At 44.1% G+C, this 24551-nt stretch overlaps 1 protein-coding gene across 11 annotated transcripts in view; it reads right to left on the reverse strand.

Moving 5' to 3' along the window:
- The window catches only part of coro2aa (coronin 2Aa), a 165357-nt gene that overhangs the window by 41339 nt on the left and 99467 nt on the right, over positions 1-24551 (reverse strand). For all 11 annotated transcript variants that reach the window (XM_069922813.1, XM_069922789.1, XM_069922794.1 and 8 more), the window contains 3 exons: positions 12644-12844; positions 8676-8792; positions 7653-7802 (listed from right to left, as the gene is read on the reverse strand). In XM_069922813.1, the coding sequence (XP_069778914.1) occupies positions 7653-7802; positions 8676-8792; positions 12644-12844 (468 nt within the window). The remainder of the gene's footprint in view (positions 1-7652; positions 7803-8675; positions 8793-12643; positions 12845-24551) is intronic.

Genomic DNA, 24551 nt, shown 5'->3' on the forward strand with positions numbered 1-24551 from the left:
ATTGGTCCCACCGTACAAAAAGAGGCAGGGCTGCCTGGGAAAAGAAATGCAAAGGTACGTACTGTTGCATTCCGTTCTTGGTCTTAACTTGTACGGGCACTATTGAAAGTTTGCAGTTATCCTTACCAGCCTCAGTAAGACTACTTGTCTGAAACAGGGCTATACACTGTTTTCTGATGTTTCCTTTGTTTCTGTTTGCTTTTTTCAATTCCTTATTCCTTTGATGGATATGCAATATTTTAGGATGCTTAAAATTGCATATGTTACAACTAAGTCACTTGCAATGTTTACTGATGTGCCCTTTACATAGACAGTCAAAACATATTCAATTTTCCTTTAAAAAAGTGATCTTGTAGCGGCAGCTACACTGCTCCTGCAATAACACACACACAACCAGACAGGTTGAGCTCAGTGAGCAGACGGGTTTATTGCCGGCTGCTGGGTTGCATTTATAATCCCAGCTTGAGAACCGCGCTGGAGGGTGCTGACGTCACCCGGGCATCAAGTGGTCCCCCAGCATGGGTTTCTGAGCCCTGTGCTGGAAGGAAGGGAAACCCCCGATCGCACCATTTTGGCCGGCTGCCCTGCCGCGTGGCTTACAAATGGGGCCAGTTCGCCTGCCTTGTGGTGAGCCACCACATAGCACTCCCCCCCAGAACCAGTGCCCTTTTTCGCCGGGCGGCCTCGCTTCTTAGGCTGGGCAATGACCACGGGCTCGGTGGGATCGAAGTGTGCTGGCTTCACCCTGACCATGGTAAACAGCTCCCGCTTGCCGCCAATGTCCAGCGTGAATGTCGAGCCGGAACGTTGTACAACCCTGTACGGCCCCTTGTACGGTCGCTGCAGAGATGTCACAGTGGGGCCCCGCTGAATGAAAACGTACTCCGCAGAAAGCAATTCACCGGGCGGGTGCCATGCCTGGGTGGCAATGAGGGTTTGAACAAGTCCAAGCATGCCCTGAGGTGAGGAAGTAGTTCGTGCGGCAACCACTGGCAATTGTGAGGTGTGTTGATGAACTCACCGGGTAGTGCCAGCGGCACACCGTAGACCAGCTCAGCTGATGACGCCTGCAGATCTTCCTTGGGAGTGGAGCGGATTCCCAGGAGCACCCAAGGCAGTTCGTCCGCCCAGTCAGGACCAGTGAGGCGAGCCATGAGCGCTGAATTAAGGTGGCGGTGCAGAGGTTCGACCAGTCCATTGGCATGCGGGTGATAGGCCCTTGTCTGCTCATCAGATTCCTGGTCCCGGGTAAGCTGGTCAAAGTCGAGGCCGGGCATCAGCGCACAGACGGCCGGTCGCGAGAGTGCATCGACAACCACCTTGTCCTTCCACACCTTGTGCCGAATGTCAGTGGTAAACTCTGACACGATGGAGAGGCGACGCTGCTGGCGGGCCGACCAGGGATCCTTTGCCATCGCGAGTGCCTGGGTGGGGGATTTGTGATCGGTGAAGATGGTAAAAGTCCTTACCTCCAAAAAAATAGCGGAAATCCCGCACCACCAGGTACATGCCCAGTAACTCGCGGTCGAAGGCACTATACTTGCGTTCTGGCGGGCAGAGAGACAGCTGAAGAATGCCAGCGGCTTCCAATGTCCATTCACCTGGTGCTCCAGGACAGCACTGACGGCTGTGGCAGAAGCATTGACAAAGAGTACCAAATGCAGGTCGGTGTGCGGGTGGGTGAGCATGGTGTCCTTCATGAGGACGTCCTTGTTGGCCTCGAATGCGGCGCAGGCTTCTGGGTTCCAAGGAGCATCTTGTGTTGGGCCACATGATGCGCGCAGCTCACGGTATGAAACGGTTGTAAAAGTTCACCATACCCACGAACTCCTGCAGCCCCTTGAGGCAATCCGGGCGAGGGAACTCCCTTATAGCGGCGACCTTCACAGCGACGGGCGTGGCTCCTTCGGCTGTGATGGTATGGCCCAGGAACTGCATGGACTCTTTCCCAAACTGGCACTTGGCCGGGTTGATGGTAAGGCTGAAGTCGGTCAGCCAGGAGAAAAGGGCACGTGGGTGGGCCTTGTGTTGCACCTGGTCCTCGCTGGCGATGAGGATGTCGTCCAAAAAGATAAAGACGAAATCCAAGTCCCTGCCCACAGAGTCCATGAGGCAGGCGCTGGAAGGTCTGAGCGGTGTTCTTGAGCCCAAACGGCATGCGCAGATATTTGAACAAGCCAAAGGGGGTGATGATGACCATCTTGGGTATGTCCTCCGGGAGCACCAGGATCTGGTGATATCTGCGCACCAGGTCAACCTTGGAGAGAACCCTCGCACTGTGCAGGTTGGCCGTAAAATCTTGGATATGAGGGATGGAGTAATGGTCAAGAAACGGTTGCCTCATTGAGCCGTCAATAGTCTCCACAGGGACGCCAGCTGCCAGAGGCTTTCAGGACCAGGTGGAGCGGCGAGGCCCACACGATGTCAGACCGCGGAATGATCCCCAGCTCCAACAGGTGTGAAAACTCCTCCTTCGCTACCTGGAGCTTGTCAGGCGGGAGCCAAAATGCCTTGGCATGAACCAGTGGGCCCTGGGTGGGGATGTGGTGAAACACCCCGTGGCGCAGCGAGGCAGCGAAAAACTGTGGTTTGAGAAGTGACAGGAACTCGTCCAGGATTCGCTGGAACTCGTCTCTGGGAATGCTGATCGTGGCCATCTGCAGTTGCTCCGAGCAGGAGGTGTCGAGGCAAACAGCCTGGAAGGTACGGGCGTCCACCAGGTGCCTACCTCGAATGTCCACCAGAAGCCCATGTGTGAGGAGGAAGTCTGCATCAAGGATGGCAATTGGAAGGGACAAGATGGTGAACCTCCACGTGAAATTCCATTGGCCGATCTGGAAGTGGACTCTCTTGTCTCCATACATCCGGATTACCATTGTGTTGGCCGCACGGAGGGGAAGTCCACGAGGACAGTTCCTGGACTCAATGGCCGTGGCCGAGATGACGCTGATCTGGGCTCCAGTGTCAACGAGGAACCGTCAGCCACTGATTGAGTCCCGCAGGTAGAGGAGGCTGAGCCATTAACAGCGGCCAGCCTGGTTGTTTCCCTGGAATGAGCAGGGCTGACGACACTTCCGAGCCTTGGCTCCCCTTTGCTGGTGGTAGAAGCAGAGGCCTGGAGCGGATGCTGTGGCCTTGGTTATGCTCTTGGGGGCCCTTGCAGGGGCCAGGTGCTCTACCGCTGCGCTAGGGGCGGACTTGGCGTGGTCGTGCCCGTGCCTCGTGACCTGCTGGACCACTGAGCCCTCCGGGAATCGTGTGAGCCATAGCACTTGGGCCTTCTGGGTAACCTTCCTTGGGTCGGTGAAGCTCTCCTAGACTAGCAGCAGGTGGATGTCCCCGGCATATAGTTGAGGAAGATGCACTCGGAGTGGGCAGTTGGTGTGCTCACCCACAAGCGTGAGCATCTCGTCCATCAGCTCCATCGGGGACCTGTCCCCCAGGTTGTCGAGATCAGCATCTGAGCGGCACGCTAGTGTCTGGATAGTCCGAGGGACCCGGTAAGCACTTGCTTGATGGTCTCCTATTTGCCCTCAGCAGGTGGGTGCTGAACAAGGTGCAGCATGCATCTGGCAGTGGCCTGGTCTAGGGCAGCGACCACATGGTAGAATTTGGTCGTGCTGGACGAAATCTGACGGAGGTGAAACTGAGCCTCCACGTGGCCGAACCAGGTCTCCGGCACCTGAACCCAGAATTCAGGCAGTTTCACGGCTATAGCGTTGATCCCAGGCTCGCTCATGTTGGGTTCATAGACGTTTGAACTAGTCGGGGTCACCAATTGTAGCGGCAGCTACACTGCTCCTCCAATAACACACACACAACCAGATGGGTTTGAGCTCAGTGAGCAGATTGGTTTATTGCCAGCTGCTGGGTTGCATTTATACTCCCAGCCCGGACCTGGCTGAGAACCGCTCTGGAGGGCGCTGACGTCACCCGGGCGTCACGTGGACACCCAGCGCGGGTTTCTGAGCCCCGTGCTGGAAGGAAGGGAAACCCCCGATGGCACCATTTTGGCCGGCTGCCCTTCCGCGTGGCTTACAAGCGGGGCCGGTTCACCTGCCTTGTGGTGAGCTGCCACAATCTTCTCATTTTGTTCCTTCTTTTCCAACCATAAACAGATTTCTAAAGCATGTCCACCTTTACACAACACACAACTCTTCTCAGTATGCAAACGCTCCTTTTCCTTAGTTACTTTATCTTTTTCTTCATTCATAACTGTAGTAGCAAAGCTACTCCTTTTCAATTTCAGACTAGGCTTTAAGTTGGACCTCCTTACATCTTTGTTCCCCATTGAAGTGTCTCTGGTATTTCCATATATTGGATCTGTTTCAATGTACACCTGCTCTTCAAGGAAATCCACCAAATCCTTTAAGATAGCTTTTTGATCAAATTTTCTGGAAAACACACGCCAAATATTTCCATCTATCCACATCCACTAGAGTAATTTATTTAAGATGATTTGCACATTACTAGACACGTCAAGCTCATTAATATTGTCGATATCTTCTATGGCATTACAACATCCTCTTAAAAAGTATATGCTGGTAGAGCCTTTGCATCATTCAGTTTTATTAATTACCATTTAAGAGCTTTATCCATATAAGCTAAAGCAATTCGGTTTGTTTCCAAAATGCAGCCCTGGTAAAGATTTAGCTCTGTTAAAATCCTGTATCTGAGGACATATGTTGACAACTCTTGACAAGCTCCCTTGGCTATCCTTCTGTGTACATTTCCAAATAATAAAAACAACCTCCAGGGTCTTGACACTTATATTCAAAATTGTGTCCAAGAGATCTCATGAACACTTGGGACTGAAGTAGGTCTCTATCAAAATCTTGAATCTCCTTCTTGGACACAGAAGAGAGAGACTGTAGCTAGATCAATGATGCAGCCGATTTCATTGTTTCTTCTCGTGGATGATAGTTTTCTGCCCTGTTCACCGCCTCTTATAGCAGGTAAAGCATCTGAAAACCTCACGTTATTTAGTCAGGATATTCTGTACTTATGGCATATTTGACATGTAGCCACTATATACCAGTCCAGTACATGGCTAACTTCACTCTGAGTTCGCATTTCTCCATTCCCATGTAACCTTCATGTATTTTCTGGAGAATCTCTTTCTGCATTATTTCCGATATAATCAGTCTTGATCCAGTGAGGTATCAAGGGAAGAGACCACAACCACTAATACCGAAACATCAACACAGCAGTTGTCAGGTGAAGCACAACAAGCTACATCACCTCCACATGTAGCAGCAACACAGAGCCCAATGGCCACAGCCAAATCCACAAGATGGCAAAGCAACATACTGCCACCAGTGCGTTATTGATAAGAACTATTTAAAAATAGTTGTGTAAATAAACTAGTATACAAATTCAGTTACTTAAGTTGCACTGGAAAGAAAGTGATAAAGAACACTAAATTTTTCTTTATCTTGAGAAAGAGGCATTTTATATAGTCAGGTTAATGCGTAATACACCCTTCTCACTGTAGTAACTGTAGTGCACTACTGTGGGGCGTAAATATATGAGTGTGTGTGAACAGTTTCCTGAGATGGTGGAAGTAAAGCCTCTTCTGTTATTTGAATCTTGCATCTCTAAGTTATTGAAGAAGACTCCCGAGTAACACGAGAGACATAACACCTCACATGTGTAGGTTCATCCATATTTCTGATGCTTGACTCGAAAGCCAAAGGAGCTACAGCTCTGTCTGCAAATGATGCCACTGGTACATGTGGCTTGGCTACACCTTCCTCTGGGAGGATTTGTCCATGTATATGCATGTCTTATGCCAATGGTACTAAGATATCTGCCTTATTAAGAGCTTTCCTTTCCTGTTGCTCTTTCTGAAAAGATGACTCCATACCATTTTACACTTTAGATAATTTACTTCGAACACCGGATGTCCTTGAGCCTTCTAGTACAATCCCCTTGGCCTAACTAACAGTAATTCTTGTTTCCAGTTCCAAATTATCCTCTTTATCTGTTGCTTTTCCTTCCTTAGCTCCTTCTCAATCTGCACATTTTCTCTCTAGCTGCTCCTCTTGTTCTTCTAAGGCAAATTTATTTTGAACTAATTTCATGTTGTGGAAAAGAGCAGCAAATTCAGCTTGATTTTTTTAAACATGCAGATACTGTACTGGAAACTCTGGAGCTCACTCTAGAAGAACTACGTTTGCTTCTCCTGCTTTCAACATTGTCACTTGATTTTATTTTGTCAAGCAGGTCGGATGCTCTCTTCTTACTTATCTCTATCCAATTTGAATTGTACTTCCTTTGCATCTTCATCCTCTTAGTTTTCTTTATCCTTTTCATTTTCTTCACCATCTTTTGGTGATACATCTTCAGCCATTTGCACATTGCTGTCTTCAAGTTCAGTCATTGTCTTCTACAATGGATTTGTAACGTCTTCATCCCCATCAACCACAGCCACCTGTTCTTCCTTCACCTTTCAATGAGAACATTTTTAATACTACTTGCATCTTTCTTAAGTCACCTAATTTTTTCTTTGAGATTTTCAATCTTCATGTTTTCAATATGTTGCTCCTTGGCAGCAAAGCCAGCAGCTATTGCCACCATTTTTACTCGTCTTGTTCCACCGTCAGTCGAGCACGCACAATAGAAAGCCAATTCAACCGTCCCCAATAGCGGCAGCAAAACCCAAACTGTGTTCAAACTTGCCACAAATACACAGAAGGAGTCTAAAGACATAAGCCTACTGCTTCTGATGGCTGTAATGTGCTGCTATTAACAAACAAGTTTCCACTGCAGCATCCATTAATATTATTGATTTTTAAGAAATGGCTTCACCAACGTGTCTATAGAACCCTTTGCTGTTAGATTTGAAGCTTTAAATCGCTCTCTGGCCAATACTCATGGCCGATGGATGCGGATTACAAACTGCCCCCAACTTGAGGCATTTCCAAGATGTCTATCATATAACTTTCAACAATAATCCGAAGCACAGAGAGATTATTTTCTATCTTCCATTCTTCAACTTTCTATTCCAAAACAAAACTTTTGTTGACTAAAATATAGTGACTTCGATTCAATAAAATCACTTGGAAGCTAGGTGAGACACTATTTGTGACACATTTTCAATGAGTTCCAATACTAGTCCAGATGATTTAAATCCTTTATTTTAACACATAAACATAATCATCTTCTTTAACATTCAACGAAATATCCATAAAACACATCCATTTAAACGTCCCTCAACATCTGTATTAAACTCTGAAAGCGGTCAATGAAAATTATGAGCGTTTTCTCTCTCACCCTCCTTTAGCTGCCATGTTGTATAACATAACATATTCTAAAGCTCCCGATTCATGCTCTGCCCCATCGTGCATGCTCCAACCGGCATTCTAATATACTAATGCACTGCACATGCTCCTAGTACTCGAGCATGCACACAAGAACAAAGATGGACACACCCAGCCAAACGATCCCGGGACACCCCCGCGGGGATGAACGGGTTGCCTACTGAACAAAATAAGCAAACAAATTATTAATTTTGGCTCCTACAGTGTGATTGTCAGATAAATAACCAAACCAAAAAAAGCTTTAATTTAGAATGCTGAAAGAAGTTAGCTTCTGAAGTACAATGAAAGTTAAATAAAGTACAAGGGTCTTCCTAAATGTTCCTTTCTTACCCGGTAATCGTATCCAGCACTGAACAAGATATCTCGGGCGGTTGGATGCCACTCTATGATCCCCACTCTTCGTGAATGGGATAGGAGGTCTTGCTTTGAAGTGGTTATGCTTTTGGTGATGCCATGTTTTGGAATTTCCCATATCTTAACCTGCCCATCAGCAAAACAAAAATATGAATTAAGACTGTATTAGAAACAGGCTAGCTGTCAGGAGAGAGCTTTCAGGCATTCCTCAAAAGATTTATTAAAGGAAGTTACCACCAGTCAGAATAATAGCTCAAAATCATACCCTGGATTAACCTCGTTCATACTCTGTGATCATTTGGGCCACACCACAACAACACCTTGCATTTATATTTGGTCCTTTAGTGGAATAAACTGTGCAAGGTGGTAAATCTGCACAATGCTCCAGTGGATAGTGCTACTCTTAGGTCCCAGCATCCAGGATTTTATTCTGACCTCCTCCATCGAGTTGACATGTTCAATTTCCTCTCATGTTCCAAAGATGCAATGGTTGGTAGGTCATTTTCCTCTCGTGTGGAGGTGAGTGGTAGTACTTCAGGGCAGTTGATGGGAATGAGAAAATAATAAAACTGATGTTTGTGTAGGATTAATCCAAATAAAGCTTGAAGGCTTGTATAGAGTCAGAAGGGCAAAGAGCCTTTCTCCATGGTTATGAATGTACTAGAACATTTGAAGTGTCCTGCAGCAGATGAACTGAGATAGGAGCAGTTTTTGACAATGTCAGCTCTATCAAATTATCCACTGAATAATTTGGTTGTTTAAATTATTCCAAATAATCACCTTTTATTTCACATCATTCTTTTTTCCTCTTCACCATTCCTAATGTACGTTCAATGAGAAATTCACCATAGTTAAGCTGTCACGGGAAATATTGTTAAATGTTGTTAAAAAACCTTCCAAACCAAACAAGATCATAAAATGCTTCCACTAATCAACTTTATCTGTCATCTTTCTCTATTGGATTGAATCAGACAGTAATGACACAGCCCAAAAGCTTACCGTGCTATCTTCTGAACTGGAAGCAATGACGTAGTCATCAAATGGATTCCATTTGATGTCCAGTACATTTCCTCTGTGACCACAGACCTTCGGCTGATGTGGGTCGATCTTTCCTGTCTTTGAACAGAACAATGGACACATTAGCATCTTTTCTCAGCAAAATCCTGAAAAGCACAAAGATGGAATAAAGAGCAAGGTCATCAAACGACCAGCTGACAGATGCGGAAGTGTGTGCTCATGTTAAGGGGATATGGCGAAACACTCAGCAGCAACAGGGGCTTGTGTAGTGACATAGCCACTAATGCAACTGCAAAATGTCTTTCTTAAATTAAGCAGGCTCCATCAGAAGCTTATTAAAACCCCCTTTAATGCAAATTATGAGTCTGTTGAGAGAAATTGTATTGACAACATAACTATATCCTTGATGAGTGCAAGGCTCCTTTGGGATCTTAGGGGTTAAAAACTATATCCTTGATGAGTGGCGAGGCTCCTTTGGGATCTTAGGGGTTAAAAAAAATAGGCCAATCTATAGTGTAAACAAGCTTCAGACTTACAAAGAAAAATGACATAGTGTCCTCTGATTTCAAATCATTTCATGGCCAATGAAGAGTATCCACTATGGTAAACTAGGAAAGACAGCTCATTAGCTCCTGCAAACATCAATGAGGTCATGACTCCATCATCTTTTTATAGCAGGATAACTCACAGCCAGTACACTAGGGAGAAGGCCTCTTCTCTTCCTTCAAATAGTGCTGAGGGAACCCAGAGAGTTCTGAGCACATTTCAGGTCATCCTGCAAAGCAACACCCCCCCCCCCCCCCCCCCCCCCACTGACTCCATCTCTCCATCTCCACCTCCCAATATCTTGGGAAAGCTGCCAACATATTTAAAAGACTAAAAGACTCATCCCGCTTTGGTTGCACTCCTTTTTTATCCCACTCCTTCTTTGAGCAAAGATACATGTGCTTTAAAACATAAACCTATAGATTAAGATAGTTTCTTTCCTGTTGTTCTCAGATCCTTACTTCTCATTGGTAAATGAAGATGCCCTTGCACTGATTTTACTGTACTTTTCCCTATATCCTGAACTTATTTTAACACTATATCCTTCATTCTTTGATTTACTGGAACACGACATGCTGCACTTTGGTTTATTTATTGCACTACCTGTTACACTTAAGAATAGATTGATCTGTCTGGATAGCAAGCAAAACAGAGCTTTCCACTGTATTTCAGTACAAGTGACAATAAACAATTCAATAACCTCCTGGTTATAACTGATTTCACTGTTTCCATCTCTTCTTTACCTACTGTTTTTCTTTCTTTTCTTTTTAATTCTCCCCCCTCCAAATGATCTCTCCCTCTTCTATTTTAGGACATGACCTAAAATGACCCACTGAGTTCTTCCAGCAGCTCATTGTTTGCTCCAGGATTTGTGTTTCTCGAGTGACCTGCAGATTTTAGTGTAGCTTCATCTGTAAATGTTATCACCGCATTCAGCAGCGCTTCTCACTGAGACAGTGGGGGGGGGGGGGGGGGTGGGGGTGGGGGGGGGGGGGTGGGGATGGGGGGGGTGGGGGTGGGGGGGGGGTGAGGGTGGGGGGGTGGGGTGGGGATGGGGGGGGGGGTCATTTTGGATTCTATGATTTCATCACTGCAGCACCTGACCACAAACATGCTGAAAGAACAATCTATCAAGCTATAGCCACAGCCTCAGAGAGGGGATGGTCTCACACACACCAAACAAAAAACAAAACCTTCTTTTAAGGCAGTCCAAGTTAGGTGCCAAATTACACTGGGGAGTCAAAAATTTTCACAAATTTCCCCTTATTAACACAGCCATGCAAATTGACAGAAGCTTGAGAAAGCTCATTCCATTGGAAGGGCACCAACATCAGTAACCTTGCATTTCATATCTGCAAAAATAAACAGACGAACTACAGCTACACAAAGTGAATTATAACATTCAAATTGGGATCCACAGGAAGAGTAGTGCCAGAAAAGGGAAATCAGGAAATCAATATTGTCTTCATTTTTGTCTTCAATTTGGCATTTCTCTCATTTTACCATGTTTATCAAAAAAACCCATGGGCTAGATATTGTCGTCAGCTGTTACTGATATCCAGAGACCACCATTTGGAGACCAGAACTCCTTCTGCATATTCCAGAAGCACAACTGAACCAGCCTCTCTCCTTCCATTCCAGCAAGACACAGAAGAAAATACACTGATGGGTATCTTTGGGGATTGGTGTGGAAAATGCAACAGGCTCTACTTTGGAGTAGGATGTGTGGGAAATTAGGATCTGGAACAAGGGCAAGATTGGTGGTTTGGGAATCAGTACTGTGGGGGATCTTTGAAGAACTGGAGGCAAGATTGACAGTTACCATTTTGGTGTCCTAGTTAGGTAGAGTCCACAAAACATTTTTAACCCAGGACACGCCCAAAACAATAGGTCCTAATCGCCCCAGCAATGCTCCATGTGTAATGAGTTGAGTCACTAACCCAATGGTTCTCAACCTTTTTCTTTTCACTCACATACCACTTTACGCCATAGGTGCTCTGTGATTAGTAAGGGATTGCTTAAGGCAGTATATAGGTGGAAAGAAAATGTTTGAAAACCACTGTTTTAATCATACCTAATTGACTCGTTATGTGCACGGTTTCATAACTCCATAGGTAATACACCAATGACAATTTTTCTCAAACAAAATATTTCAGTAACTATTGGGTCTAGAGCAGTGATTTTCAATCTTCCCTTGCCACTCACATACCACCTTAAGCAACCCCTTAGTGATCACAGAGCACCGATGGCATAGGGATTACTTAAAGTGGTATGTGAGTGAAAAGAAAAAGGTTGAGAAGCAGTGCACTATCCACTTGGAGTCTTGATAAGCATCAGTCCAATTCATATCCCATTTAAAAAAAGTTACTCTCAATCATATAATAAAACAGACATTCAGCCAATGAAAGACATCAAGTGGAGCAATTAATTTCAGAAGTAGAACAACAAGTATCCAGTTGAACACACATTATTCATTTCAAGGCACCCACCAACTGAGATGGTCAAACTGGACCCATGATAAATCTCTGCAATGACAACAGATTAGATGTGAAAATGTTTGCACCAAAATTTGGGGCCATAAATTCAAAAGTAAATTCAGGAAAAGCTAAAAAGACTCAGGGAGTGGGGACAATATGGACCATGCTCATAATCAGTGTGGTTGAGACAAAAAGCCGAGATATATCATCAAGATGGGGGGGGGGGGGGTCGGGGGGGTCAGAATTGCAAACAAGGCCAGCATATACTCATATACTATCAATTCCCAATTTCCCATGGCAGCTGAGAATGATTTTTCAATGGTACAATTGATTTATACTGAGCAGATTGCTGGGTTGTTTCAGAAGACACTTACATCTTATTATTTCTGTCATTAAATAGGGCTGAACAGGGTAAGGGCAGAAGATCTTCAGTCCCAAGGAAAGTGGTGAATAATGTTTTTGTTAAAGCATACTGTACTTTTATGGCCACCATTTCTAATAGCTTTGAATTCCATTTTTATTAAATAGACATTATCATTTCTCAGTTGGTATGTTGGGATTTGAACTCGAGGATCTGTGATTACTAGCTTAGTAATATAAACCACTATGCTACCACATTCCTAGCTAAAACCCTGTCAAAGAGGGGTGGATATTGGTTTATGTGCAACCTAAATCTTAGAATGACTACATTGGTTCAAATAACTTGCTTTTACAATGTACACTCAAAACTGTGGTAAGTCAAATAAGGAAGTTTTTCTCCAGACTGCGTGGATATTTTCTTCTCATACATAGAAGGTTGAAAGAGGGTAGGAAAGAAATCAATTAGAAAGGTCCAGACTGAGTAGTAAACCAAGCCACACGCTATTTGTCATGAATCAATTATAACCATATCTTTACACTGCATGCCCACAAGGTTTCTGTTCATACCTGACTGATGGGAATGACATAGAAAGCTCCACCTCCTGCACACTCAGTCACAACAGCGATGAACTTTGGGTTTACAGAACAGAAATAGTTGTCTTGAACACTTCTGGTGATGGGAATTCCATCATAGCAATTCTCCTTACTGGCAGGCTTCCCAAACACATGGCGGAATTTTGAGCTGTAATAGGGGGGCCTCCATGACATCTGGAAGGAGAAAACAGAAACATTTGATGATTAACATGCCGTTAACAGCCTTGGACCGTTCGCACTAATTTTATTAGATAGAATTGGCAAGTTTCCTTTACTCAAAGGATGCCTGCGCAGATATAATGGCCAGCAGTAAACATCTTCCATAATTGTACTGTGCATCCAATAATCGGTAGTCACATATCTTCCAGAACTGGTCAGAGTGACAGATTACCTGCTCTGCAGAGCACAGGTGAATCTGCTGGGTGTTTATAATACCAAGTTATATGGTCACCATATAAGGTGGTTATTCAAGATTACTTAATGTACTTAATTTAAATTCTCTGGGAAAGAGAGATTTGAATTAATGCTGAAGGATCATGAGTCTCTCTCTCTCTGTTGATTGGGTCTCTTTGATCAACAACCCCATGCTGGACTCTTTAACCCCATCCATGCATCTTTTCCACTGTCTGCCTCCACTGACCAAACACAGCCATCTTTTCTGCTCAGTTATTTGCTCACATTACAGGTCCACAGCCTCTCGAGCTCTTGGACCAGGACTGAAGGTTTGACAGAGCCTGCCCTCTCCGTGTGATTTGGAGCAACTTTCTCCCTTGCTTCATTTCAAATGGGCCAAAAACTTTGCAAAGAGAAAGAAATTAAGCACAGTCTTATCAGAAAAAAAAGAGATGGAGAGGTTCATGGAGTTTCGAAACCTAGCCGACAAAGAACAAGGCCACCACTAAGTGGAGCACTGAGAATGTGAAAGATACATTGCTTTGTGTGTCTGGCCTCAATTCTCCCACTCATTCAGAATATTCTGCACCAAGAAGATTAGACCATACATAGTACATCAACAGGCCTCCAGCCCTGTAATAATTATATATGTCTCTTAATCTCCAATACCCCACGTAACTGAAGACAGCAGGGCAAATTGGGATATCCTAGATGTGTGACCCGAATTCGTTGACCTCTGTGAAACAACTTCTTGCAATGGATCTTATCCTGCGCAATTCCTGCCACCTACAACATGATCCCACCACCAGACACATCTTCCCCTTTCCTTCCTTTCCCACTTTCTGCAGGAACCATTCCCTCTGGGACTCTCTCATCCCATCCCACTAATTGCCACCTTGGTACCTATACCTGTAACTGTACAAAATGCTACAGTTGGATAGGAACACAAGAACATAGGAGCAGGTCTAGGCCATCCAGCCTTGTCAAGCCTGCTCTGCTATTCAATAAGATCATGGGTGATCTGATGATTTGGCTCATCTCCTCCTACCTGCCTTTTCCACATATTCCTTAATTCCCCTAGTATGTAAAAATCTATTCAAACTTGTCTTAAATATTTTTACTGGAGGTGGCCACCACTGTTTCAAAGAGAATTCCATAGATTCATCACTCTCTGGGAAAAGCAGATCCTCCTCATATCTGTTTGATGGCCTAGGCTATGTTTCCTAGTTCTAGTCTAACCTACCAGTGGAAATACTTACCTATCTGTGCCTTTCATAATTTGATACATTTGTACAAGATCCTCTCAAATTTTTCTGAATTTCAGCAACTCTAGTCTGAGATGACTCAATCTCTCATCATGGGCTAACTCCCTCATCTCTGGAATCAACCTGGTGAATCTCCTCTATACTGCTTCCAAAGCCAGTATATCCTTCCTCAAGCAAGGAGACTCCAGATGTAACCTCACCAATGACCAGTACAATTCTAGCATAACCTCCCTGCTCCTAAATTCAATCCCTCTAGCATTGTAGGCCAACATCTCATTTGCCTTCTTGATAATCTGCTGCACCTGAAAACCAACCTTTTGTGATTCACGTACAAGCGTTCCCATGTCCTTCTGCACAGCAGCCTGCTACAATCGCTTGCTACTTAAATAATAATCTGATCTTCCTTTTTTCCTTCAAAAGTGAATACCTTCACATTTACCACCATTGTTCTCCATCTGAGAGACCTTTGCCCACTCACTTAATCTATCTATATCTCTCTGCAGACTCTCCATATCCTCGGCATAGTTTAGTGCCATCAGCAAACTTAGATACAGTACACTCTGTCCCATCTTCCAGATTGTAAATGCATATGGTGAACAGTTGTGGACCCAGTACCGACTCCTGTGGCACAGCACTCACCATTGTTTGGCAACCAGAAAAACACCCATATATCCCAACTCTCTGCTTGCTATTGGTTAACCAATTCTCTATTCTGATCTCCCCACTGTGATTTTACCAAACAATGCAGACTGACTCTGCAGCACAGTACTGTGGGGGTGCTGTAATGCCCAAGGTCCCATCATTTATATGATAAACTGAGCCTTACTTTGTTTTCTCGGGTGCATACAAACAATCTGGGACACTATTTGGAAGAAGGAAAGTGACTTTCTCTGCTCCTCTGTCAATATTGATCTCTCAGTTAATGTTATACAAATAGATAAAATGACCATGAGCAAAAGATATCAGCAAGAGCTCTGTTGGTACAAAGTGGCTGCTGTGCTTTGTACAACAGGGTCTGTCTGTTCAGTGGTTCACTAAATATAAAGTGTCTTGGTATTTCCTGACCTAGTGGAAGACATGATTGGAATGGAGCCTCTCTTTAAGCCCTAATGGCACTCAGGTGATTGATAAGATCAGAATACATCTATCCTGAGAAACCAGGTACAAATGAAAACAGATTATTCGACAAGCAATATGGTTAAGGAAAAGGAACCATCAACAACTCCGCGAATACCAACTTTCTTGAGATAATGATCGATGTTATATTAGATTCTTTGCTTACTTTTAGTCTATAACAGTTTCACGAGCCTGATGTCAGTAGTAGGTAAATTATTGGAAGGTGTTCTAAGAGATCAGATATACTATTATTTGGATAGCAGGTGGCTGATTAGGGATAGTCGACATGGCTTAATCATGGTAGATCATGTATTACCAATTGTACAGAATTTTTGAGGAGGTTATCAGGAAACTTGACGAAAGATGTTGTCTACTTGGACGTCAGTCAGGACTTGAACAAAGTTCACATGAGAGGTTAGTCAGGAAGGTTCAGACGCTAGGTATTCATGGCAAAGTAGTGAATTGGATTCGACAATGGCTGGACAGGAGAAGCCAGAGAGTCATGGTGGATAATTGCTTCTCAGGCTGGAGGCCTATGACTAGTGGTGTGCCCTGAGGGATCAGTGCTGGGACCATTGTTGTTTGTCATCTATATCAATGATCTGGATAATAATGTGATAAGTTGGATCAGCAAGTTTTCAGATGACACTCAAATTGGAAGTGCTGTTTTCAGAGCTTCCAAATAGAAAAATGGGCTGGAAAATAGCATATGGAAGGACAAAGCAAGAAAGGACGTACTCACTAAATGGTAGGGCATTGAGGAGTTCAGTAGAACAGAGGGATCAGGGAATTCAGATACATAATTCCCTGAAAGTGACATCACAGGTGGATAGGGTTGTAAAGAGAGCTTTTGGCATCTTGGCCTTCATAATTCACAGTATTGAATATAGGAGTTAGGATGTTATGGTAAAGTTGTATAACCATATATATAGCCATATAGCTGTTTACAGCACGGAAACAGGCCATGTCGGCCCTTCAAGTCCGCACCGGTTCACTTATACAACTCCACTAGCTCAACTCTCCCACTCTCCGCCCATAACCCTCCAACCCCCTCACCTCCATTTACCTTCTCTTAAATGACAGAAGGACCCTCCCACAACTATCTCTTTTAGACTTTGGTGAAACCAAATTTGGAGTATTGTGTGCAGTTTTTGGTCACCTAATTATAGGTGGAAAGTGTGCAGAGAAGATTTACAAGGATGTTGCCCAGACTTCAGGAACTGAGTTACAAGAAAGGTCAGACTCGGGGTCAGAGGAGACAGTGAGTCAGTGCCTGGTGTCGGGTGAGAGGAGGAGGAGCCAAGAGACAGCATCAGAGGGTGAGTAGAATAAATAGCTGGACTTACTGGGGCTTGGGCTCAGAAAGCTCAGACTCGGGGTCGGAGGAGACAGTGAGTCAGTGCCTGGTGTCGGGTGAGAGGAGGAGGAGGAGCCGGGAGTTAATTGGGGTTAATTGGTAAGGGCTAATAAAAGGAGTAGAAAGGGAGGGAGTGGCCAGCGAGGACCAGCGCAGTGAGTGAGTGGCCCAGTGAAGGAGTGGGGTCTTAAGACTTTGGCTCGAGGGACTTGTGTTGGAAGGGTATTTATATTAAGAAAGGAGGAAATGGAGTCAGTTGGGGTAGTTAAGTACTCCAATTGTGCGATGTGGGAAGTCAGAGACTGCACAGCTGTTTCTGATGACTACACCTGCAAAAGGTGCATCCAATTGCATATAATGAGAGACCGTGTTAGGGAGCTTGAGCTGCAGTTGGATGAACTGAGGATCATAAGGGAAGCAGAGGCAGTGATAGAGAGGAGTTACAGGGAGACAGTCACCCCTAGAAGGCAGGAGTCAGGGAATTGGGCGACTGTGAGGAAAGGAGGGAGAGTGCCAGTGCAGAGTACCCCTGTGGAAGTGCCACTCAGCAATATGTATTCTGCATTGGATACTGCTGGGGGGAACAGCCTATCGGGGACGAGTAGTGGGGGTCGGTATCTGGCACAGGGGCTGCCCCTGAGGTTCAGAAGGGAAAGAAGGATAAGAATAGGATTCTTATAGTTGGGGTCTCATTCGTCAGAGGGACAGATAGGTTTGTGGGATGAGAACGGGGATCCAGGTTGGTATGTTGCCTCCCTGGTGCCAGGGTCAGGAATATCTCTGATTGAGTACATAGCTTTCTGCAAGGGGAAGGAGAACAGCCAGAAGTCGTGGTCCATGTGGGGACCAATGACTTAGCTAGAAGTGGGGATGAGGTCCTGAAACAGGATTATGTAGAATTAGGTAGAAAGTTAAAAAAACAGGACCTCCAAGGTAGTAATCTCTGGATTGCTGCCTGTGCCACGCGCTAGTGAGGGTAGAAATAGGAGGATGTGGAGGATGAATGTATGGCTAAAGAGATGGTGCAGGGGGCAAGGGATAAGATTTCTGGATCATTGGGATCTCTTCTGGGGAAGGTCGGACCTGTACAAAAGGGACGGACTCCACTTGAACTGGAAGGGGACCAATGTGCTGGCAAGCAGATTTGCTAGAGCTGTGGGGGAAGGTTCAAACTAGTTTGGCAGGGGGGTGGGGAACAGAGGGTGAGAGCAGTGTCAAGGGAGCATGGCCACATAGATAAGAATAAAAATGATAACAAAGGTAGGATGGAGATTAGGATAGAAGGTAGAAAAGAGAATATATGTGAGGGTCATTCTCTGAATTGCATATATTTTAATGCAAGAAGCATAGTGAACAAGGTAGACGAGCTTAGAGCATGGACAGATACTTGGGGTCACAATATTGTGGCAATTAGTGAGACCTGGCTACAAGAGGGGCAGGACTGGCAACTTAACGTTCCAGGATACATTTGTTTTAGATGTGATAGATCAGGGGGTAAAAAAGGGGGAGGAGTTGCTCTGCTTGTTAAGGAGGACATTACTGCCGTGAGGTGGCAAGATGGTCTGGAGGGATCATCCAGTGAGGCTGTTTGGGTGGAATTGAGGGGTGAAGGAGACATGAGGGTGCTAATAGGGGTGTATTACACACCACCAAATGGGTCAAGAAAACTAGAGGAACAAATGTGTAGAGAGATAACGTATATGTGTGAGAATCATAAGGTAGTGATCATGGGAGATTTTAACTTCCCTCACATTGATTGGGATACCCATACAGTTAGAGGGCTGGATGGGCTAGAGTTCATTAAATGTGCTCAAGATTGTTTTCTGAATCAATTAGTAGAAGAACCGACTCAGGACAGTGTAATACTGGATCTCCTGTTAGGGAACGAGCTAGGTCAGGTATCAGACATTAATGTTGGAGATCCAATTGGGTCTAGTGATCATAATTCTGTTAGTTTTAAAGTAGTTTTAGGGAGGAGCAAGGAGGGGCCTAAAATTGCGGTTCTGGATTGGAGAAGAGCAAATTTCGAAGGAATAAGAAGGGATTTGGGGAGTATTGAGTGGAACAGGATATTTTCAGGTGAGGGTGTAAATGAGAAATGGAGGATATTCAAAAAAGAAATTTGAGGGTACAGAGTAGTTATGTCTCAGTGAGGATCAAAGGAAAGGCTGGAAGTCATAGGGAGGCTTGGTTTTCGAGGAATATTGGAAATTTGGTTAGGAGAAAAAGGGAGGTGTACAAGAGGTATAAAGAACAGAGAGCTGACAATTTGAAGGAGGACTACAAGGAGTGTAGAAGGAATCTTAAGAAAGAAATTAGAAAGGCCAAAAAAAGGCACGAAGAGGCTTTGGCAGACAGAGTAAAAATAAATCCAAAGGTTTTCTATAAGTACATTAAAAGTAAAAGAGTAAAAGATTAGTGAGAGATAAAATTGGACCCCTTGTAGATTGTGAGGGTAGGCTGAGTGAGAAGTCAGAGGAAATGGGGAAAATTTTGAATGACTTCTTTGCCTCGGTATTCACTAGGGAAAAAAATATTGAACCAGTTGAGGTAAAGAAAAATAGTGGGAAGGTAATGAAGCATATAAGGATAACCGAGGAGGTAGTGATGGCTGTGTTGAAAAAGATAAAGGTGGATAAATCTCCGGAACCGGACAAAATATTCCCAAGGACACTCAGGGAGGCTAGTGGACAGATAGTGGGGCCATTAACAGAGATATTTAGGATGTCACTGGTCACGGGGGTAGTGCCAAAGGATCGGAGGGTGGCGCATGTGGTTCCGCTGTTTAAGAAAGGGTCCAAATGGAAACCTGGGAATTATAGGCCCGTGAGTCTGACGTCTGTGGTGGGCAAGTTGATGGAAAGTGTTCTGATGGATGGTATTTATAATTATTTGGAGGTACAGGGATTGCTAGGGAGTAATCAGCATGGTTTTGTCAGGGGTAGATTATGCTTGACAAACCTGATTGAGTTTTTTGAGGGGCTTACAAAAAAGGTTGATGAAGGGAAAGCTGTGGATGTTGTCTATTTAGACTTTAGTAAAGCTTTTGACAAAGTTCCCCACAGGAGGTTAGGAAAAAAGGTGGAGGCATTAAGTATAAATGAGGAGATAGTGAAATGGATTCAGCAATGGTTGGATGGGAGGTGTCAGAGAGTAGTGGTAGAAAATTGTTTGTCCAATTGGAGGCCAGTGACTAGTGGAATTCCTCAGGGATCGGTCCTCGGTCCACTATTGTTTGTTATATATATTAACGATCTGGAAGTAGGGGTGGAGAATTGGATAAGCAAGTTTGCAGATGATACAAAGATTGGTGGTGTGTGGACAGTGAGGAAGATTACCGTAGCTTAAAAGGTGATTTAGGAAGACTGGAGATGTGGGCTGAGAAATGGCTGATGGAATTTTAATAGATAAGTGTGAGGTGTTACACTTTGGAAAGGCAAATCTAAATAGGTCATATGCATTAAATGGTAGGCTATTGAGATGTGCAGAGCAACAAAGGGATTTAGGAGTTGTGGTAAATAGTACCCTCAGGGCTGATACTCAGGTAGATGGTGTGGTGAAGAAGGCATTTGGAATGTTGGCCTTCATAAATCGGAGTATTGAATTCAAGAGTAGGGAGGTTATGATGAAATTGTACATGGCATTGATGAGGCCAAATTTGGAGTACTGTTTTCAGTTTTGGTCACCAAATTATAGGAAAGATATAAACAAAATAGAGAGAGTGCAGAGAAGGTTCACGAGAATGCTGACAGGATTTCAAGGTTTGAGTTACAGGGAAAGGTTGTGCAGACTGGGGCTTTTGTCTCTGGAGCATAGAAGATTGAGAGGGGACTTGATAGAGGTGTTTAACATTTTAAAAGGGACAGACAGAGTAAACATGGATAGGCTTTTTCAATTAAGAGTGGGGGAGATTCAAACTAGAGGGCATGGTTTAAGATTGAAGGGGGAAAATTATAAGGGGAACATGAGGGGAAATTTCTTTACGCAAAGGGTGGTGGGGATATGGAATGAGCTTCCGACAGACGTGGTCGAGGCGGGATCATTGGTTACATTTAAGGAAAGACTAGATAGTTACATGGATAGGAGAGGACTGGAGGGGTATGGACCGGGTGCTGGTCAGTGGGGCTAGGAGGGTGGGGATTTGTTACGGCATGGACTAGTAGGGCCGAACTGGCCTGTTCTGTGCTGTAAGTGGTTATATGGTTAAACAGGTTAGGACTTTTTCACTGGAAGAATGAGGAGAGATTTGATAAAGGTATTTAAAATTATGAGGGGAATAGACAGAGTAAATGTAGATAAGTTTTTTCCCCACTGAAATTGGTGAGATTCAAACTAGAGGATATGGTTTATGAGTGAAAGGGGAAAGGTTTAAGGGGAACATGTTGCCAGCTGAAGTGATGAATGCCAGCTCATTTTTAACATTTAAGAAGAATTTAGACAGGTATATGAATGGAAGAGGTATAAAAGGGTAGGGTGAAGGTCAGTGGGACTAGGAACAAAAGATAGTTTGGCACAGATAGATAGGCTGAAAGGGCATGTTTCTGTGCTGTAATGTTCTATGGTTCTATGATTTTTGTCCATGGGGGACTGATACCATATTGCTCTTTTAGGTTTTTTTTTAATTTAGACATAAAGCATGCAAACAGGCCCTTCCAGGCCACAAGCCAATGCCACCCAAATACCCCAACTAAACTACAATCCCTGTACATTTTGGATGGGATGAAACTGGAGCACCAGAATAAGCCCACAGAGACATGGGGAGAACATACAAACTCCTTACAGACAGCACTGGATTCAAACCCAGGTCACTGGCACTGTAATTGCATTTCAATAACTGCTATGCTAATTTCTGGAACCTGGCCATGAAGAAAATATTCCCACCTGTCTTTCTCATATTTAGAGTGAATAATGTCACACAGGGGCAACATTTCATTCCATGTGCCATAGAATTTTGCCTGTTCATTATCCTAGTGCTGTGGCTGGAGGTATCTGGTTCCTAACCAAGACCCATGAAGGTGGAATCTGTTCCTTTGGTCAGAAAAGCAGAGACACTGCAGCTCCTTAGAAATTGAATATTCCTTGTTCTCATATCACTCATAATCACGTTTCCATCTCTCCTGTACTCTAATTCTTGGCTATTCTTGCTCACCAGGCCTCTTGAGTCTGCTTTACTAATGATCAAGATCATGACTCACCTTCTATTACTCAATTTTCCTACACCATTCCTCGACATCACACAGTCTACAAATCACTCTTTTGAATTAACTCAGCGACTGAGCCTCCCAGGCTTCCAAAACAGAGTCCGCCAAAGATTCACTCCCCTCTGAGTGAAGACAATTTTTCCACTCATCTCCACCTTAAACGACCTGGTCCTAGGGCTGTCTGCCCGAGGAAACATCCTCCCCACACCAGCCTGTACCAGAGTATAAAATGGGGTGAGAACGCTGATGTACCACACCAACTTGTACGTCACTGGCATTGTCACAGACCGTCATAATTGAAACAACTGCCACACAAAGAACACAATGTGTGTAAAGAGCAGATGTTGGAAATTGGAGAAGAAAACAGAGAGGTGCTAGAACACTCAACAGGCCAGGCAGCGCCTGCGCAGAGAAATAGAATTAGCACTGCCGATCAAAGGACCGTCAACTCTGTTACACTTTCTACAGTTGCTTTAACAGACACTACACTATACTAGTTATACAAATGGCCATTCTTTTTACAGATGCCACCCTCTTTTAAAAAATAAATCAGCATTTAAACATTCCCAAATTACAGTCCCACCCTAACAGATCTTTGCTCTTTTCAGAGCCAAAGAGACAGACACAACAAAGTGCTGATCACCTTGAGAATGCTGACACACCTTTCGCTATAACACATACTAATATCAAATGGACTGGGAAGGAAATGAAAGATAAGATTAGAGAGAGGCAGGAAAACATTACCCAAACTCCCATTCTGTTATTTCAAGTCTAAAATTGGCATTACTGTTGTTTTAGGAACGCTGTAAAATTCAAGGATAGTAATTCACATCTCTAAATATCAGGTAGACATCTCCGACTGAGACTGTGCAGAAGAAACATGGTCTTCTTGTTAAGTGTTTCATATTTGGAGCAAAAATTTGAAAGCAGTTTCAGGAGATAATGGTGAGTTACTTCAGATGGGCATGGTCCTATTTTGTCCAATAATCCCAGAAATCATGACAATCCCTGATTTATCCCAGTGCTCAGTCAGTGGAAAGGAAAATAGAATCAGACAAAGAAAACAGGTTTTCATTTAGCTGACCTAGGAAACCTCAGCCTCAAGCTTCTGCTCAGTATGTGGCTTAGGGTCATAGAGGCATAAGGGCCATACAGCGCAGAATAGGTCTTTCGGCCCAACTCATCCAAGATGGCATTCTGGGCTAGGACATGGAACTTCTGCCTGCAGATGTTTCTTACCATCCCACCTGGAGTTGAATGTGTTAAGGGAGGAGAAAACTACACCACCCAAAGTGCTTTGACTCCAGGCAGTTGTTGTCCGAAGCAGCTGTGTCCATGATAGATCTCTTTCCTTCACACAGATCACAAAAACATGTCCTTCAGCCCACCGAGTCCGTACTGACCACCAAGCACCCATCTGCACAAATCCCACTTTATTCTCCTCACATTCCCCTCATCTCCCTGCAGGGATAAAATGTACACCCCTTAGTCAGCACTAGAGGTCAGGATGAAATCCAAGACAGTGGCCTGTGAGAGTGAGGTAGGAGTACTGCTAACTGCAACAGTGATCCCTTGGGGTTTTCTTCATTACTGCCTGACCCTTCAGCAGGAGATTATTGCAGTAGCCAGAGGAGAGATTCATTTGAGAACCTAGAATTGTCTGGGAATCATCTGCAGTAAACAGTGACAGGCGGATACCTCCAACACCGCAGAACTCAGTAACTTGTTAAGTACCATCAAATTCACTACCACCGTCAAAACAGAGTGTCCAATGTCTAGCAAGGGATTGAACCCATAACTAATCCAGTTTTTTTGAGCATGGCAGGGAGTCAGGGACCTGGGGATAATCTTTATGTTAACCACAAAAAAAACCCAGAAAATAAATGTGCCATTTCTGTGACATATCACAGTAAGATCCAGTACAGTCTTCAAAACATAGGGAACCTAATGCACTATGGGGGAGGTGAATAATTAAAGCAGCTATCATTTTACCAGGGAGGAATATATCATTTTAAACAGTGTGGGACTGCCATTGGGACACTTAGTTCCATCAAAGAGGACTGTGTGGATTTAATCCCTTTCTGATCTAAATCACCATGCAAAATTCTGCAGAGATTGATTAAATAGAGCCATGATTAACAAACAGACCAGCTCACAAATGATTGGAGGTATAATTACTTTGTGGAAACCACAAGGTAAAATAGATTCTGCTTGTAGCTTATTTCTAATATAATATACACACATTATTCCTCTCAAAGCACATTGCAATTAATGTAATTATGGGGTCTGAAAGTCATTTCACACAAGAAGTGACCATTCAGCTCATTGTGGCCTTGCTGGTTCATTGATATACTGTATCTATTTAAGTAAGAAGTTCTCATCCGCCATTTTTTCCTCATTGCACTCAAAATATTTTTTTTGCTTCACACATCTATCTAATTCTCTTTTATGCATTACAATTGAAATGGCTTCCTCCATCCTCTCAGGCAGCAGAAGCAGAAATTGCACTGATTTTCATTAAAATAACAAATTGCTTCTGTTTTAACCAG

Source organism: Narcine bancroftii, chromosome 1, assembly GCF_036971445.1.
Source record: "Narcine bancroftii isolate sNarBan1 chromosome 1, sNarBan1.hap1, whole genome shotgun sequence".
Lineage (NCBI taxonomy): Eukaryota > Metazoa > Chordata > Chondrichthyes > Torpediniformes > Narcinidae > Narcine > Narcine bancroftii.